We start from the raw sequence: 19,637 nt of genomic DNA, 5'->3' as shown, positions 1-19,637 counted from the left end.
CTCATAGTCAGAGGATGTTGGAAAGGATCATGCTCGTGATGGTTAGAAAGTATGAGTGGATGTGCAGTAGCGGCGGGTTCCGCCTGAGGGCGCTCTCCAAACCGGCTTTACTCCCTTCACGTAAACATGACGTGTCTGTGTGTATTTCATTGGTTGATCCTCAGGCTTTTCCTTCCTGTAAGAAGTTGCTGGCGTTTGGGTTCTCGGGATCAACTAAGAAGCAAAAATGAGGCGAATAATTACATTTGTGTTGGCTCTTTGTCTGACTCTTTGTGCAGGTGAATATTTTGTGTGTATTTGTGACCAGTGCGCTGTTTAGACAGGGTTTTCAACCAGCCAGGGTGATACATGTTTTATATTATAGGACTTTATAATATATTGCATGTGTACTGTGCTGTTGTGTGCTGTAAAGCCCATGTAATGTCTAATTAGTAGTAAATATTTGTTTCTGACCTTTAAATAAACAGGTTTAATGATTAGAGTAGGGTTGCTTGATTGGTAATGATTGAATTTGCTGTATCTGGGGTCCTCTATAAATTGGATAAATGACTAATGTTTAAAAAAATGTTTCTCTCCATCCAGCTGACACTTGTACAGAGCCGGTGATCTCCACCTCATCATACACCACAGGTGATGCATTGATCTCCACCGAGACAGTCTTCATTGTTGAGCTGAGCCTGACATGTGGAAATGACGTACAGGTATAAAAAATTGTAATCAGCTTCACAAACAACCTGTACACACAACTATTGCTCAGCAGGATGACAGAGGGAAGACAGTTAGTCAGGATGAAGCTCTTCATTGTGGGAAAGAAATATCAGGTTTAGGTTTATAAATGTTGTGACTAAACCTAGCAGGGTTGTACATGATTCAGGGCTAAAACCAGACCCTTTATTGGGCCTGATTGTTTGTACATACCTTTTACGATGCAAAAGATTATCCTCCCCCAACCCTACCCCCAAGATTAGATCTTGAAGTGGGAGACTCTAACCATCCTCTAGGATCTACAGTGGACTGTAGACTATAAAATAACTGACAGGAGACTTTTACAAAAACAAGCTTCCATTCCAGACAGGATAGGGTTAGAGATATACTTTTGTATAATATAATTTTGTTAGAGCCACAGCTTAAGCCATTATTTTTTGTAATTATTATTATTAATATTGTTATTAATATTAATATTATTATTATTATTATTTAATATGCATTACATTAACGCAAAAACTAAAACTACTACAATACACCCCCTAAATCTTTGGACGTATTTGGAAAATCGAATAATTTGCTCTGCCTCACTTTTACATACCCTGCACTAATTGTACAGTCAATGTCTTAATTTATTACTTAATTTATTTATTTTCCTAGCTTTTACATTTCTATAGTACCAGCACACCATGACAAATCTCTTGTACATAAAACGTCTGTTACTTGGCAATAAAGGCGATTCTGGTTATAATTGGGTTTTTTTTCTTAAACAAATAAGGAATATAAAATCTGCTGTTTATTTTTACTACAAAGTTAATTAAATATTCCTGCATTACACTGAGGGTTAACCAGAACCTATTTCTCTTTTTCTTTTTCTTTTTTTTCTTTTCTTTTTTAAAGAGTGTTGCCCTGTATGCTGATGTTAATGGCAAACAGTTTCCTGTGACCAGAGGTCAGGATGTTGGAAAATATCAGGTATATAATACAATATTAATGTTAACATAAAAAAACATTCAAATGTGACTGCTGCACTCAAAATTAATAATTGTATTGCTTGCAGGTTTCTTGGAGTGTTCCCCACAAACAAGCCAGCTCAGGGACATATCAAGTGAAGTTCTTCGATGAGGAGGCTTACAGCATGCTGCGTAAGGTGTGGCAAATTGATTAGAAACTTTCTTCAAAATATCAAATACATGAGTGCTTTTTTATGCTGAATAGAGTTGCAAAAGGAACATACAAGGCCTCCAGTTTCATAAGTGGCACTCATGACCAACTTTGACTTATTTCAGGCTCAGAGAAACAATGAAGATGTCGAAGGCATCAAGCCATTGTTTTCTGTCAATGTAGACCACAGGGTGAGTAACATGGTACTACAAAGTACTAGAATAGCTGTATTGATTGTATGAATTCAATTTCAGAATTGTCATTTCTTTTTAATTTATTCTCTACCTTTTTGTATTTATTTTAGGGTGCTTGGAGTGGTCCTTGGGTGTCCTCTGAGGTCTTGGCAGCTGTTGTCGGCATTGTTCTGTACTATTTCGCATACATCACTAAAAGTTCAATTCAGGCATAAATATCTCAAGTGCTAAAATTATTAAAAAGCAGCTCATGTCATGTAAACATACGCCATACTCAAGTCTTAAATATTAGGTCCTGTTAAGAGATTGTTTTTTGCCACAGTTGGGAGAAGCCTGAGTAATAATGTGTGTTATTACATGTGTACTTGATGTTCTGAGGACACATTCTGGCTTTTGGAATGTCTGCTTGTCAATGAAATTCATTGAATAAAACGAAACATTTTTAATGGTGTCAGAATCTATTTTTTCCAGCACACAACCTTGTGGTAAAATTGTATGGTCCATTTATTTTCATCGAAAAAAAAGAATCATACTGCTGTTGCATAATGCTTTTAGTTTCTGATTTGAAATGTACAAGAATATAAATATACAATATTTATATTGCTCATGGTCCATCTGTATATAAATATTTTTAATTCAATTATAATTATTTTTTCGTCAGAAATTAATGGACCATACCATTTTAAAAACAAAGGACGGATCGGAAAATATCGAACAGTACAAATTGTTTTAATTGGTAAGAGTATTTTTTTTTCTAACAGATAATTAGCAAGATAATTGAAATTTGTGGTGAATATTAATGAATGATGATTTGTTAAAATAAAAAAACGTAATTGCATGTTAAGTACCTGTCTCAAGCTTGAAGTGGTAGCAACCATGAACGATTTCTGACTCAATCCCAAATGCCTACTTAGTCTGTATATAAGTGCTCTAGATAGGGGGGAAATATAATGGTTTCTACGTCCTACGTAGTGCACTAGGTCACTAATAGAATGCTATTTGGGTTTCAACCATGTGCACAACAGCCGATATGCTGCAACCGATTCTACATCTTCCATATTCACTTCCTTGTAGGAAGCGTTGCTTCCAGGTTCGCGCCGATTTGGTATTTTGCCGTTTGAATGAGAGGCGAATAACCGCGAGAGCTGGCCATGTCAGGTTCGCCACCATCGGCCTATTCGGCTGGATACTCGGCCTTTTACCCTCCCGGCTACCAGGCTCCAGAAAGCCATGGCTTGGAACGCAATTTTCGCCTCACGGCCTTTTCCGATATGAAAGGGTGAGGGTGCAAAGTCCCGCAGGAGACACTGCTCAAACTCCTGCAGGGACTGGAAACCGAGGCTCAGCCGGGACAGGACGGGACCGGGACTGGGACCGAAGCTGGGGACGAGACTTCAGAGTTCGGCCAGCTGGCTCCGGTCCCGCAGGGTCCCCGGCTAGGTGAGTCAGGCTCCATGCCATTGCGCTCAACTGGAAGTGTGCGTGTCGCTAACAGGCTAATATTAGTGAGGGAACACAACCGTTGTGTAGCTTCTCTAAATAACACAAAATAATATTTGTTTATGCTTTTTATTCTTCTCGTTTACTGTTTACTTCCTAAATTAAAAGACCACGCTGCAGAGGTGACGCTAAAAAGCAATCGAGTCTGCTGTCACTGTTGTATTGTCTATTCTGTAATGTCAAAGCCCACATGTGCAGCAGGTCACATCTCCAGGATGTGGGATGTGTTCATCATACATTTTAATTTATATTTAAATTAAAAAATAAAGTATTTCTGATTACTTACAAATCTACCTACATTCTAAAAATAATATGGTTTTATTTGCTTATTTTCTTCATAATGGAGTGATTGAAAAATATCTGTCTCTTAACTTGAAATCCAAAACGTTTCACATGTTTATTGGGTCACAATTTGTATTAGTTTTTCAGTATCATTTAGTTATTTGTTCATTTGTAGATTGAAGTGTCATGTGAATGTGGAATAAAGTTAGAGGCATTGTTTTGTGGTCTTTTAATGAAAAAAAGTAAATCTTTGCAGATGTCCTGGGAATGGAATAACATGTTAAAGTCACACACATGCAGGCTGATTATTTGCAGTTCAGTCTTTTTAAAAGGTTAACTTTTGTACTTCAGATTACACTGGAACTCATTTCTGCGATTGATATATGTACGGAAGCAGGGGAATCTTGTTCGAGCGGGAAAACTGCCCAGTCTGGCTGTTCCTGTTTGTAACAACTGGAATGATCCCTCACACCTGAATGAAACCCCATGGCAGAATCAATTAATCATCACTCAGCTGCATCAGTCTGCTTTATACAGGCGAATCAGCTGGTGTTACTGTTTGCAGCTTGTCAGAAAAAAACGTTGACTTTTGATCATGTCCAAACCTTTCATTCAAAAATTGACACGGTGCCTGAAATCTCTACAGCAAACACTCAATTTCATGCAAAATCCTGTTTATGTTGTAGGCATTGGGATGGATTCTTGTGTCATTCCTTTGAGACATGGAGGTTTGTCCCTGATCCAAACAACAGATTTCTTCTATCCATTAGTTGAAGATCCCTATATGATGGTAAGTGTTGCATAACTAACTAGAAATCAGCGCTTTTTGCAGTGTGTGATCAGTTATGCAAGTTCTCCTAAGTCATCTATTAACAATGTACTGCCTACTTAGGCAAAGCTTTTCTCACTCCTTAGCCAGCAGAACTGAAATCAGAGTGTCGTCATCATCATAAAACAAAAAATGATTTTATTGCCACAAGTCATTTATAACATTAGTCAGGACACTGTTGGGTTTCTGTATGTAGAGTATCGTGACTTGGGTTTAACTGCTGGTGAGCAGGGTGATGGGGAAACTGGAGGGATGTAAGTCCACTGTTGAGCAAACAATTCACACCAGTTCACAATACTGGTACAGAGATCGAATGGACCGACAGCTTTTTTTTTTTTTTATAGGGATGCACTGTATTCGAGTGCTACAGTAAAATCTATATTCACAAACTGTTGCATTTAAATCTAGTTAGCTGGGTTTAAAAAAAGAAATGTGTAAGAAAAACTGTACAGTAATCAAACCCTGCTTCGATACGAGTCACAAATAAATTCAAAGCTGAATCTTTGATTTGCTGCAAAAAAGCTAACGTTGTAACTCCATGCTTTATGATGTGCACCAAACGTGGTACATGACATTAATGTAGTAATGTTAATGTTCTTTTACAGGGTCGTATAGCATGTGCAAATGTGTTGAGCGATCTGTACGCTATGGGAATTACTGACTGTGACAACATGCTGATGCTGCTGAGTGTCAGTCAGAGGATGAGCGAGAAGGTGGGCCCTCTAACACGCACAAACCGTCTTTACCACACAGTGTGTGGAAACCAGGATGCTTTGCCTAATGCTTTTGCACAGAGCTTATTTGCAAATGCAAAATAAATTTCCACTATGTAGTGCGTTAGGCACCCTAAGATAACACTGGATGGTACTATGTTAATCTTTGCTATACAGCCACCTGTGTCATTTTACAATTATTAATCATCATGGTACAATATTTGAAAAAAGGAAAGACCTGTGGTGTCAGCTGTGTTTCAGTTAATCCCATGACTCAGCAGGTGCTTGCATGTGCAATCATCACATCCTGTTGTATCTACAAAAATACTTTCAAACCACCATTTACAGCTGTCTAATTTTTCACCTTCATAATAATAGTGAAATAATGAAAGTCTAATGGTAATAGGTTGTTTATGGTGATTAACATATGGGGAATTGATACAAAAGTATATTTTGGTTCTACATCTTTCCATTAAAAATGATCATTATTATAATTAGGATTATATACTAGTCACAAGCCGTGCAATCATATCCTTTTTTTTTATTTATATACAAATGAAACTGAAATGAACTAATATGAATAGTCAATCAGGCTCCACTGTATATTATATTTGTCCCCAGATTATATAGAGTAGTGTGCATTTTTATTCAGCAACAGATTGCACACATGGGTGGGAATAACTTTGAGGTAGAGTTTGCTTGTTTCATTTGCTGATTCCACAAGTTTGCTGTGGGGTTGAGGCCTGGTGATTTTGCAAGCTGATCCAACTGTCCAGTGTTCCATGAAGAACAAAAGTCAACCTCTGACTCTAGCCACAAACTGATTGTCAGCTTCAGTTAAATCCATCCACGTGTGCTAACTTTTGATACTGTACAGTGCAACAGAGTATTAACCTATTTAGAGCCCGAACACAAGACTTTTTTGCTTTTAAAGAATATAAATGGGCCCCATAAAATTTTAATTCCCCAGAAATATATTTTATGCGTTTAATTTGACCTATTTTTATGACAGAGAAGCACTTTTTTAACACCGTGTCCTCTTACAGAGTTAAACAGTGAGCATGACTGAGTAAAGTGCAGTGGAAAATCTGTTTTTGAACTTATTTTGCAACAGGAGAGAGAGCAGGCGATGCCCTTAATGATGAAAGGTTTCCGTGACGCAGCTGAAGAGGGCGGGACATCGGTGACAGGTGGACAGACAGTCGTGAACCCTTGGATCATTATAGGGGGCGTAGCCACAGTAGTGTGCCAGCCTACTGATTTCATCATGTGAGTGTTTTTACTGAAATAAAGCTTATATATTGAAATAGTTCATATTTGTGTGGATTAATAAAGCAAGCTATTAGTAGAGTAGATTAAAAGTCTTCTGCACTGGAGAACTAGATACCTGATCTGGTGCATTTCCTTTCCTTTCACACTAAGGAGAACGATGAAGTGTTTACATTTTGACGTTTGTTTCAGGATGATGTATTGATTTATTAATAGGGTGTCTGATAGAAAAAAAAAAACCTGTAATTAGTTTTAACATTTTCAACAATTTTTTTTTTATTTATTTTATTTTTTTTTTTTGGTAACCAAATTTTTCTTCTAGTTTATTATCTGAAAACGATATGAAACTCTTTGATATTTAGGTCAGGGGCCGTTTGAAGATATTTTTCCTTCTGAAAAACACCACTGTCTCCCTGTGTTAGAATTTATAAGTAGAGAGTGAGCTGACAAACCAAGCTGGGATTTTATTGATGCTACTACATGAGTAATACACACTTCCTGTTGCCTCACCCTGTGTTGGCTAAGTTCAGCCACAAGAAAGACTTCTGGTAAATTCTTTTATCAATAGGCCACATTTCCAAAACTGTTACAAAAATATTAGCTCGAAAGCAACCAATCTGAGGGGCGTACGTGCAATCGCGCTGTCGATTCCTTCAAATGTTTTACGTTAGACAAACCGTTTTATGCTGCCTTTTGAATGAGAACACTCTACCTCGGAAATGTAAATGCAATACAAAAAGAACTGTGTTACTATGCCTCTCCTGAATATAATGCAAGCCAATTGATGGTATTAGAAATACCCTTGATAACAATGCTGTCTCTTTTTCTCTCTCTATATATATATTAAACACAGGCCAGATGGGGCTGTACCAGGCGATGTTCTCGTTCTGACTAAACCTCTTGGAACCCAAGTAGCCGTCAACGCTCACCAGTGGCTAAACATAGTAAGAGCTTTGTTCACCTGTACACATTATGAAATTGTCTGTGGAAGCATTTTGTGGATGGTTTTGCTCTCAGATTTTTTATCTAATTGTCCTGTTTTTATTTCCCTCAGCCAGAAAAATGGAACAAGATCAAGTTGGTGATTTCAAAGGAGGAGGTAGAGCATGCATATCAGGAGGCCATGCTCAACATGGCTACGCTAAACCGCACTGGTAATATGCCTGAGAATTATTGTAACTCGTTTTCAGCCTAATGCATATGTACAGCGTTTGACCAGAATAAAGCCCACTGCTACTTCCCTACAGTAAAATAGATAATGTACAAAAAGACTTTTTATGAGCTTAGTTGTAGATACTTGTTAGAGGGAGGTGTTTTTAGGTGTATTTATAGTGCAGAATGTTAAGTTCATCAAATCTATGATCTATTTATTTGGTCTTTCATAAATATTTCTAGATTCCATGCTGAAATGTTCAGCAAAAAAAAGACGTTACTGATCATGGTCTTTGATCTTTGTTGTTGGTTACTTTAAAACAAACAGCACGATTGCTGTATTTACAAGACACACAGTCCTTGTGTAATTATTTACATTTTTGCACGGTTCTCTGTAGTGTAATTGGAATTTAGCCTGGAACTGCTCATTTAATGTTTCTAACACGCCCAGCGGTTAATTAAAAGACTGCGCAGAATTAAATGTGTTGGAGCCAAGATGTGCAGTGCAGTGCATTCTACAACTGCTTCAGATCAAATTATTTTTCCTAATTACAGCTGACAGCTACTAGGTCACTCAGCTAAAAGCACAAATTTTTACTGATAATTTTTTAATTTAGCTGCTGCTTTAATGCACAAGTTCAATGCACATGCTGCCACTGACATCACCGGGTTTGGGATCATCGGGCATGCACGAAACCTGGCCAAGCAGCAGCGCAACGAAGTGGCCTTTGTTATCCACAACCTGCCTATCCTCGCCAAGATGGCTGCGGTCAGCAAAGCTGGGGGAAACCTGTTTGGCCTTTTGCACGGCACCTCGTCCGAGACCTCAGGTCAGGGCTGGAGACTGAAAAATGTACCTTTTAAGATGCATCTAATAAAGTAGTCTATACTCTTAACAGCCTTTTTTTTTTTTTTTTTTTTTTTGCATTTCTCTCAGGTGGTTTGCTGATCTGTCTGCCGCGGGAGCAGGCAGCACGCTTCTGCGCTGAGATGAAGGCGAGTCGGACCAGCTCACTGGGTGACGGACAACAGGCGTGGATAATTGGAATTGTGGAGAAGGGCAGCCGCTGCGCACGCATCATCGACAAGCCGCGCATCATTGAGGTGCCGTATCGTGGTCTCGCAGCCGGCAACACGCAGGAGAGCACCAACATCGTCACCACCCCTACCAACACCACTACCAACACCAGCAGCAGCCCTGCTGAAGCTCAGGCCGGCCTGGCACAGTGACACAGCCTCTAACACATCCGTGTATTAGGAACATTCGTTGTTGTTCTTTGTGCTTTGTACATTTCACCTCTCTCTGTGTGTTGCAACTCTGGTTATGTGAGTCCTGAAGGGTGTGTGCTTTGAAAATGTGTGCTAATATGATTGAGGTGTGTGTGTGTGTGTGTGTGTGTGTGTGTGTGGTGAGAGTGAGTGAAACGGTGTGTGTGTGTGAGTCGGGGTTTGAGAGAGGGGATTTGTGCATTCACTTTGCTTTTCATTTCATCTCCCTGTTCAGCCGATGGGTTGAGAGCAACAGACCAAAAATTTTCTTTTAATGTGGTGGGAGGTGGAATGGATAGCTTGCTCTTTATTTTTATTTTATTTTTTCATCCACTTTACTCTGTCAATCCATTCATTGTAAATGTTCTTTTCTTTTTTGGCCCCTGGGTATAATTTTGCTGAAAAGGATGTTCACTTTTGCATTTAGTTCAACAATTGGCATTTTTATGTGAAAAGTCCAGACCCTTTTCAATCAAATGCAATTTTTATGACAATCAACGCCACTTAGATCCATTTGAATACATTCTTTCAGCAAACCTTGGGGGAATTGAAATACAATCGAATTAAGCCAAACAAATTGCTGAAAATAATATTTAGTATGGGCATATTTAACTTATTTTGTATTTAATTCTATAATTTGCATTTGTGTCATAGGTTTGAATGCAATCGACTAATTAGGGAAGGTTTATTCACTGATTTCTTTGGTGCCATCGGTTTAGCTTTGATCTGCTTGATTTTCTCATGTCGTTGCTTAGTGGTCTAAAAGGACGGGCCGAATGTTTGTTAGATGTTTACATTCGTTTAGGACTCTGGAATGCGTCTGTTAACATTAATTTGTGAAACGTTTTGCATTTGATCATGCGCTGTGTATCTATACTGGGGTTAGTACTGGGGATTTCACATCCGAGTTACAGTAATGGTGCAACCCTTTTAGGATGTATTTGGGCTGCAGTAGCTTTCAGGACCTGGTTTTGTGATGCTTAGAGTTAAGGCACGCCTGTTTTTCCTTTCATGCTGAGGTGTATGTAACTCCAGTAGTCTCTGCGCTATAGCATTCTCATTGTGATCAATGGGAAATTGGATGTCTGACTCCTCCCTATGTATCGGAGAGAGGATTGAGCAGCTCTCTTTGGTCTTGTGGGTTAAGTAAGAGTCCCAGAAGCATCAGCTGAATGGCTGCAGTGGATCAGAAGCACGCACTCTTCCTGATCATGATGCGTTTCCCGTTAAACCCCAGCCAATGGGGATGGGAGAAGTTGATGTTATTTGTAAGGAAGGGTGTGACCTGGTCTACTTACTCTGTTCAGCTGACTCGGGTGTTGTCTTGATTTACATGTCATCTTAAGACAATAAAACATATAAAGGAGTTTGTGAAAATGGTCTCCGTCTTTTTTATTCTGACTCGGTTATTTATTAAGGATTGTCAGTACGACCTGTGCTAGAAGTGTAATTGTGCTGTGTTTACCACCAGGTGGCAGCAGAGCGCAAGGCGTAAGTGATCATGGTTTCCAGCACACGTGTAGTGTTTCCGGACACCAGAACTAACCCATGTCTGCATGTCTTTATTACCTTATAAGCTTAAAATGATGACAATGTCGCAGAGAACTAGTACTTATAGCTGTCAGGGCTGGCTGTAAAATATTGTACAGTATCTTAATTGTCTATATATTTACACACAGTGTTATTAGTGCTTTTGTCTTTGTCTTCTTTATATGCATATGTATATACATGCATACATACATATTATTGTGAAACAGTCAATCAGAAATATTTAAAATAAAATGTTTACCAAAACAAAAAAGGTATTCACACTTTTTACACATTTTATCTATTTTACAGCCTTATTCCAAAATTCATTAGTTTCCTCAAAGTTCTACAAAAAAATCACATTCACATAAGTATTTACAGCCTTTGCTTAATACTTTGTACACCTATTTTGGGCAGTTTCTCCCATTCTTCTTTGCAGTGAACCTTTCAAGCTCTATCAGGTTGGAAGCGGAGCGTCGGTTCACAGCCATTTTCAGATCTCTCCTGAGATGTTCATTCGGGTCTGGGCTCTGGCTGGGCCACTCGAGGACATTCACAGAGTTGTCCTGTAGCCACTTCTTTGTTATTTTGACTCTGTGCTTAGGGCTATTGTCCTGTTGGAAAATGAACAGTCACTACAGTCTGAGGTCCAGAGCTTTCTGAAGCAGGTTTTCATAAAGGATGTCTCTGCACATTGCTGCATTCATCTTATCCTCGAACCTGACTAGTCTCCCAGTTCCTTCTGCTGAAAATCATGTTTCACTGTAGCGATGGTATTGGTGATGAGTGGTGCCTGGTTTGCTCCAGACATGACACTTGTCATTCAGGCCTACAAGTTAAATTTTTCTTTTGAAAAAACATTTCTTCCTCAACAATACCTACACAATACACAATAACTACCTGCCTACACAGCCAGGAATACCCCACTCCTTTGTTGTCAAGTTTGTCAACCATAGCAGAAGAAGAGATACTGCAAGTCATCCAATCTATTCATGAAGTCCAAGGAGACCTCTGTGTCATTTGCATTTACATTTGTGGCATTTAGCAGAAGGCCTTGTCCTGAGCGACGTACAAAAGTGCTTTGGGTCTCTATCAATGAATAAATCTACAATGGTACACTAAATTACAAACTGAAGATAAATCAGTCAACAATAATTTGTAAAAATTGCTTTGTAATTTTTTTACAAAGCAAACTTGGAAAGTGTTAGTTTAAGTGCTTCAAGAAAAGGTAGATCTTCACCAGTCGCTTGAAGATAGCCAGGGTCTCTGCTGTTCAGACATCTAGGGGAAGTTCAATCCACCACCTTGGTGCCAGAACAGAGAAGAGCCTTGAAGAATACTTACCTCATACCCTAAAAGAAGGTGGTACCAGTCGAGCAGTGCTGGAGGATCACAGGCAGCGTAGTGGATTGTGAGGTGTGATGAGGTCTCTGAGGTCTTGGAAGCCAGTGGAGGGAGCGCAGCTGTGGGGTGGTGTGGGAGAACTTGGGCAACTTTGGATCATTTGCAGTGGACAAATAGCATTCAGAGGAAGACCTGCCAGCATAGTTGCAGCAGTCCAGTTTTGAAATGACAAGAGATTGAACAAGCACCTGAGCAGCCTGTGTGGACAGAAATGGTTGAATCTTTTGAATGTTTTAGCATATTATTCAACAAGAACGAGCCACATTAGCAATGTGAGGAGAAGGACAGTTCATAGTCCATAGTTATCCCAAGGTTGTGAGCAGTGATTGAAGTGGAGAGCAGAGAGTTTGAAGAGTTATTCTGAGATCCTGACCTGGAGATGAACCACCTGGGATGACCAGCAGTTCGGTTTTGCTGGGGTTAAGTTTTAGTTGATGAGCACTCTTACACAAAAATATGTCCCCAAGCATGCCGAGATCCGAGCGGAAGCTGTGGTATCTGAGGGAGAAAAAGAGAAGAAGAGGTGGAGTGTCATCAGCATAGCAGTGGTAAGAAAACCCATGTAAGGATATGACTTCACCAAGAGAGTGGGTATAGAGGGAGAAAAAGAGGGGACCAAGTACTGAGCCTTGTGGAACACCAGTGGAGAGTCTGTGTGGGGCAGACATGGACCCACAATATGTTACTTTGTATGAGCGACCTTGTAGGTAGGAAGCAAACCATTCTCAAGCTTCTCTGTGGATACCAAGGCTCTTGAAGGAAACAATGGCATCATTCGGTTGACTGTGCTGAAAGGCCTAGGAGGATGAGTACAAATGACAGCTTGCCTGATCGAGCAGCATGTAGTTTCTCAGTGACAGCCAAAAGGGCAGTGTCTGTGGAATGTGCCACTTTGAAGCCGGACAGGTTTGGATCATTGAGGTTGTTCAGTGAGAGACAGTTGGTTAAAAACAATGCATTCCAGAGATTTTGAAAAAAAGGAGAGAAGTAAAACTGGTCTGTAGTTGCTGATGTCTGATGGATCCAGAGCAGGGACAGTTTTTTTTAATGCAGAATTATTAGAGTTTTTAATTAGATATGACAAAGAAAATAAATGTTAATTATTTACAGTTCCTGTTAGTAAATGTAAGCAAATTTGTGATACTGATATTGACCATGTTAACTGATTTAAACAAAAGGCCAAATGTCAGAATTTCTTTATGCCTAATCTAAATACATTGATGGAAATACTTTCAGATGATAGAAGTGGTTGTATTTTGTTTTTTGCATTCACCGGTAGTTGACCCTTGTTAAGTGAAACCCGGCCTGCTGTTCCAGATAATGGCCTCATGAAAAATCTTTCTTTTTGGACACAATGCCCAAACAAATCTCAGCTCACACGTAATGTTATGCACATTAATTTCAATTTACAATAGCTATAGAGAGAACCAGATGTAATGTTTGTCACAGCTTCAAAAATATTTCAAAAATAAAATATTTCCAAATCACTCCAATTTTTCAATGGTACAATCAAGTGCTAAATGAAGAGGTGTGCTTTTTCATTAAAACAGGTATTTCCTTTTGGAAAGGCTTTGCATTAGATTTTTGCATTAATAAGCATTTATGAGATCAGGCACTGATGTCACATGAGAAGGGCTGGGGTGAAGTCAGTGTTCCAGTTCATCCCAAAGGTGTTCTATAGGTTTGAATTCAGAGCTCTGTGCAAACCATTTGAACTCTTTGATTTTATTCTTGGAGCTCGCTTTGTACCCAGGGGAAGGTTAGTTGTGATGGTCAGGTGTCCACAGACTGGATGTTCAGTAGTGATTTACAGGTCAGTTATCAAGTCATTTATTGACAGTTTAATAAAATATTAAAACCGAAAAAATATATATCTAAAAAAATACTGTCTGGACAAAAGTTTGTGGACACCTGTTAATGAGATTTGTATGTGCTTTTTCAGCCCAGTCTCATAGCATTTCAGTCATGAAATGTAATCTATTGATTCGTGTTAATAGGAACGAATTTCCCTCTTTTTCGTGTCTCTGAGGACTTTTTATGTAATGTATTTCAATAGGTGCCTCTGCCAATGTTTTCTTTCTGCCACTGGATACCACAAAGTAGCACTATTACTCAACAATTAATCAGGAGATTCTATCCTTGTTTTTTATTGCTTTTTATTCGGTAAGTTTCTCACTATTATAAACCATTGTCAGTGGTTGCTTCAAGTAAAAATGCATTAAATATATTCTTCTGGTTAATTAAGGAGACTGCAATAATTAGAGACACACTTTTATAACAGTATAACCCTAACCCTAGCTCTAATCGTATATTTTCTGCCTTATTCTCTGATGACAATGAGGAAAAAAGTCAGCATTACCCATGATCCTCAGCCTCCGTTGCTATGGAGACGGAGCCAGACCGAGACAGTCATGCTGAGTGACACGAAAAAAGAGGGAAATTTGTGTCCATGAACACAAATCAATAGATTAAAGTTCATATCACAAAATGCTGTGAGACTTGTTTTGGGCATCCCATTCCACACTTGCTGCTCCAATCTTCTTGGAAGGCATTTTACTATATTTTAGAGCGGGCTTGTGGAGATTTGTGTTTATTCAGCCACATGGGCGTTAGTGAAGTCAGATGTAGACTGAGAAAGCCTGGGTTGCAATCAGCATTTATTATGGTTTTTCTTCTATTTCTTAACATGGTGCAAACTTTACTGAGATACAAACTTTTAAGTGCAATGATATGCGTAATATGCATCTGTATATATATGATGATCAAAATGTAGCTCAATGCAAATATTCTGCTAAAATAATATGACAATTATTTTACAGTAAGGGCTTCTGTCTGCTGAAATTCGCAATTTACAGACATATTCTCAATATGTAGCGGTGCAGTGGCTATTAGCTGCTTTCATTCACACAAGTTTGCTAAAATATCACACACTATTGTGGATGCCTAAGATTTGTATGATTTTTCTTTTGTATGATTGCATGTGATTTTTTTTAACCTTGTGTTCCACATTTAGTCACCGTTTGCTATAAAAACCTTCACTTTTCTGGAAAGATTTTTCACTAGATGTTGGAGTGAAGTCAGGTACTGATGTAGGGAAAAGAGGCATGAGGTTCAGTCAGTTATCCAATTCTTACCAAAAGTGTTTAATTTAATCATTTGGTCAGAGCTCTGTAGCATGAAACCACCCATGCAAACCATTTCTTCATGAAGCTGTCTTTGTTCATGCAAGTTTGGATCTCCTAGTTGAAGTGAAGGGAAAATTGAATGCTACTGCATCCAAAGACGTCCTATAGAGTTGTGTACCTTCAACTTTGTGGTAACAGTGGAAGAACCACATATAGCTGGAAAAGTTAGGTGTCCCAATATTTTTGCCTACACAGTGTATTTTGGATGAATAAGAATTTAAAAAGATTTGTGCGTGGTCTCTTGCGGCTGGAACTGTGTTGCAATAATAATAATCTGGATAAAAAGCTGTAAAGTATATTTAGTGTATAGTTTTAATGTTTCTTGTTATTTTGTAACTGCACTTGGAAACAATAAAACCTAAAATGTGCTAAATCCTGGGGGGTTATTTAAGTTGAGAAAAAAAAAGATCTTTTCATAAAAGACCTGGGTTCTCAGAGGGATATGAGGAAACAAAAGAAACTTTGTATGATCACAGTATGATTCAAGTACATTGTCATTTTCATTATGTCTGTAATAAAATACCAATGGCGAAACCCAGATGACAGGCCTGTGGAGGTTTCTTGCCTTTTCTCATCACATTCTCTTCATATTTTACTCTTAATAGCAACAATCAGTAAAAAGGTTTGCAGCATCGTAAACGAATACACTCCACATGACATCCTGGCGGCTCACATATCAAAAAGTTTCCAAAGATTATTTTAATGCAGTTTTGAATTTATAATGGACAAAACGTGTATGTGGCTTTTGCAAAGATATCTAGTCCCACTAGATGACCATGAGTGTGTGAGTGTGTGTGTCATGTGTGATTTTTGTGAGATAAGCTCCGGAACCTCTGCAAACCGGACCAGGATAAAGGGCAGGATAAAAATGATTGAATGCAATAATAACTGTATTTTACTTCAAAGTAAGCTTGAAGGAACAGTTTAGAAAGACATATTGCTTGTCTTCCTGTAGAACACAAAGACTAACAGACCAAGGATTCCTTCTTTAAGATTTATGAAGCCACAGTGATTATTTTTATAACTATGGTCTATGGTTGGCATTGGCTTGCACTCGTGTGATCTTCAGAACACAGGCCACTTTATAGCTGTGTTCTCATCCTGGAGCTCATAAATTCATCTGAATTTGACATTTGTTTAAATACGGTTGTTGCTTTTATACAATTAGGTATTGATATCACACCTTTAAACACAGAATATTTCAGACCAAATGTATAATCACGTCAGGTTAATATGAAATTGAGTGAAGCTTTTTAAAACTCTTTATACAAAATACAGCTAATAGAGACTAGTGTGTGGATGCAATAGGTAAAGTCAAATTCTCTAAATGAATGAATAAATGGATGGAGGGATGAATAAATGAATGAATGAATGAATGCTCGGGCAAGGCATTTGGTCAACTTAGCCACAGAAATGAACTGCTGCTTAATTAATTTACCTAGCTGGAACTGCGCACATTGAATTTACACCTTGCCAAACAGGTATAGATCTTTTTAATATAGTGAATATATTCTCCCTGTTATTCTCTGTTGCAAAAAGAGGAAACACACACACACACACACACACACACACACACACACACACACACACACACACACACACACACACACACAGGTGTTAGAATTCTTCTTACATTGCTTTTTTTCTTTTCTTTTGATTTCTTTGGATTTCACTTTACTTGCGATAGGAGATCTGAACCTGTTTCAGCATGAATACCCCTGTGCGCAAAACAAACTCCATGATAATATCATGTCAAAGACATGTCAAAGACCTTGGTGTGATTATTCACCCGAGTCTTTCCTTTGAGTCTCACGTGAATAATATCACCAGAATCGCCTTCTTTCACCTTAGAAATATTGCTAAGATTAGAAATATGATGTCGTTACATGATGCAGAAAAACTAGTTCATGCTTTTGTTACTTCTAGATTAGACTACTGTAACGCTTTACTGTCTGGGTGTGCGAGTAAGTGCATAAATAAGCTTCAGTTAGTCCAGAATGCAGCAGCAAGAGTCCTCACTAGATCTAGGAAATTCGACCGCATCACCCCTGTTTTAATTAGTCTACACTGGCTCCCAATCAAATCTCGCATTGATTATAAAATATTACTACTGACGTATAAAGCACTTAACGGTCTCGCACCGCAGTATCTGAGTGAACTTTTGTACCAGTATGATCCTCCACGCCTACTTAGATCAAAAGGTGCTGGCTATCTGTTGGTTCCTCAAATAATGAAGACTACAGCAGGGGGCAGATCTTTCTCTTATAAAGCCCCACAGTTATGGAACAGCCTTTCCAATCAGTGTTCGGGACTCGGACACAGTCTCAGTGTTCAAGTCGAGGTTGAAAACTTATTTATTTAGTCAAGCCTTTTATCAGTAGATTTTTCTTAGGTAAAGGCACAGATCTGGAGGGAACATGGATATAGAGTGTTTGGTGAACTGGTATATTTGTATGCTGTCGCCCCTCACATTCACACGCTCACTCAGGTTTGTTGACGGTGGTGTGGTGGGTCGTCTCTTATCCCAGAGATCCCTCATGTCTGTGTTACCTTCTGGTTCTCCCTTTTAGTTATGCTGCCATAGCGAGTCTTGCCGGAGTCCAAACTGCACAGTGACATTAACTTTCATACACCAATAGTTACACTTAATAATCCATATCCTTCTCTCTCTCTCTCTCTCTCTCTCTCTCTCTCTCTCTCTCTCTCTCGGTCGAGTTAAACATGCTCCTGAGGCTCCAGTGACCACTGTTCCTGCCCCTCTCCTCCATGGATCTTCACACTTGTGCAGCTCGGGACGGTCTCTCATCAACACCTTGGGTGGTTCCATATAATTCCGGAGTAGAACGGGTGCTTTTGAGGATGGATTGGACTGTAGTTGGTGTCGGCGGTCTGCTGCACTGACTCGGGAGTGCAGTTTGCTTCTGATCATCATCACTGTACCCCGCAACTTTGCATATATGCTTCAAATGGACATTTGGTGCAACCCAGATGAGGATGGGTTCCTCTTGAGTCTGGTTCCTCTCAAGGTTTCTTCCTTATGCCATCTCGGGGAGTTTTTCCTTGCCACAGTTGCTCATCAGGGACAAACATACTTACAAAGAACATATTTACATTTAATCACCGCATTTTCTGTGTAAAGCTGCTTTGAGACAATGTTCATTGTTAAAAGCGCTATACAAATAAAAATGAATTGAATTGAATTGAATAATATGCTTTACATTGGTTGAAGTTAAATATCTTGAGTAGCTATATCTATAGAGCTTTGACCTCAACCCTAGTGAACAACTTTGAGATGAATTGGAATGCTGACTGCACCCCAGGCCTCCTCACCCTACATCAGTACCTGACTACTAACATCCTTGTGGCTGAATGAGCCCAAATCTTCCCAACCACACCAAAATTTAGTGGGGCATCTTCTCAGACATGTGGATGTTATTATGATAGCAAATATGGACTAAATGTGGAATGGGATTTTCAAAAGTCACATACAAATCTTAGGATCAGGTTTCCACAAACTTTTGTCTATAGAGTGTGTATGTGATATTTTAGCAAACTTTCGTGAATGAAAGCAGCGAAGAAAATGTCTGTAATCTACTAGTTTTTGGTTATGGAAGCTCTTATTGTGAAAATACAGTTTACCAAACTGTTGTACAAAATTGGAGTAATTTTCAAGGATTTTTTCAGATGAGTTTTATAAGCCTACATTTTTAGCATCCTATTTGGGTAAATAAAAATAGATGCAGATGCATATTATATTATTCATAGCAGTGCACTAAAAGCTCAGTAAAGAAGGTACCATGTTAAGCAATAGGAAAAAAAAAAAAAAAGATTTTTCTATAATTAAAGCAACCCAACAGAGAAAATAGCACTAAAAAAAGAGAAGGAAAATTACCTGAAAAACTATCTGAAAAGATTTCTATTTTTAGTTGTGAGTTTTTTGCACATATGGTTGAAAACAATTACTTCCCCACAATAGCTAGGGTGTAATATGTTCAATATGAGCAATCTGGGATTCAGCCAGCGACAGGTCCTCTTCTATCCTACTATTAGCTTAAAACACATTTAAAACCATTTTGTTTCTCTTAGTCAGTCCATCTGCTCTTTCTTTCTTTTTTTTTCAATTTGGACTGTTTTCAATTCGTGAAGAAATAGGTTCTTAATTGCATACATGTGTTGCTTTTCTTCCTGACACCATTTTTTTCGACACTTTTTCCTATAATAATGTCTCTTTTGGAGCTCTTTACACGTCAGTTCTCCAGAGTCCACTTGCCTGTGTACGTTATCAATACTAACAATTGGCTGTAAGGGAGCTCATTAGCACTAACCAGACGAACAATGACTCATCATATAATAGTGTGGAGACTTTAAATAGACAGCAGAGACTTTAACACTGCTTCATACAATCTCTCTTATGCTTTACTTACTTTAGATTTAAATACTTGGG

The 19,637-nt window shown here is 38.7% G+C and overlaps 2 protein-coding genes across 2 annotated transcripts; both read left to right on the top strand.

Annotated features, from left to right (window-relative positions):
* The first annotated feature begins 129 nt into the window (after positions 1 to 129).
* Positions 130 to 2,509, top strand: ssr4 (signal sequence receptor, delta). The gene is made up of 6 exons (XM_046869729.1): positions 130 to 278; positions 583 to 701; positions 1,606 to 1,680; positions 1,766 to 1,855; positions 1,995 to 2,060; positions 2,174 to 2,509. Exons 1-6 carry the CDS (start codon positions 227 to 229, stop codon positions 2,276 to 2,278), a joined length of 507 nt encoding a protein of 168 aa, XP_046725685.1. The 5' UTR covers positions 130 to 226; the 3' UTR covers positions 2,279 to 2,509.
* A 595-nt stretch (positions 2,510 to 3,104) lies between these two features.
* Positions 3,105 to 10,454, top strand: sephs3 (selenophosphate synthetase 3). Its single transcript, XM_046870034.1, has 8 exons — positions 3,105 to 3,503; positions 4,532 to 4,635; positions 5,280 to 5,387; positions 6,502 to 6,656; positions 7,510 to 7,600; positions 7,711 to 7,810; positions 8,426 to 8,638; positions 8,746 to 10,454. The coding sequence occupies exons 1-8, from the start codon at positions 3,215 to 3,217 to the stop codon at positions 9,036 to 9,038; spliced, it is 1,353 nt and encodes a 450-aa protein (XP_046725990.1). The 5' UTR covers positions 3,105 to 3,214; the 3' UTR covers positions 9,039 to 10,454.
* The last annotated feature ends 9,183 nt before the right edge of the window (positions 10,455 to 19,637 follow it).

The sequence above is a fragment of the Silurus meridionalis genome, chromosome 16 (assembly GCF_014805685.1).
Source record: "Silurus meridionalis isolate SWU-2019-XX chromosome 16, ASM1480568v1, whole genome shotgun sequence".
In the NCBI taxonomy this organism is placed as follows: Eukaryota; Metazoa; Chordata; class Actinopteri; order Siluriformes; family Siluridae; genus Silurus; species Silurus meridionalis.
The sequence above is the reverse complement of the archived record's forward strand: the minus strand, read 5'-3'. Positions and strand labels throughout refer to the sequence as shown.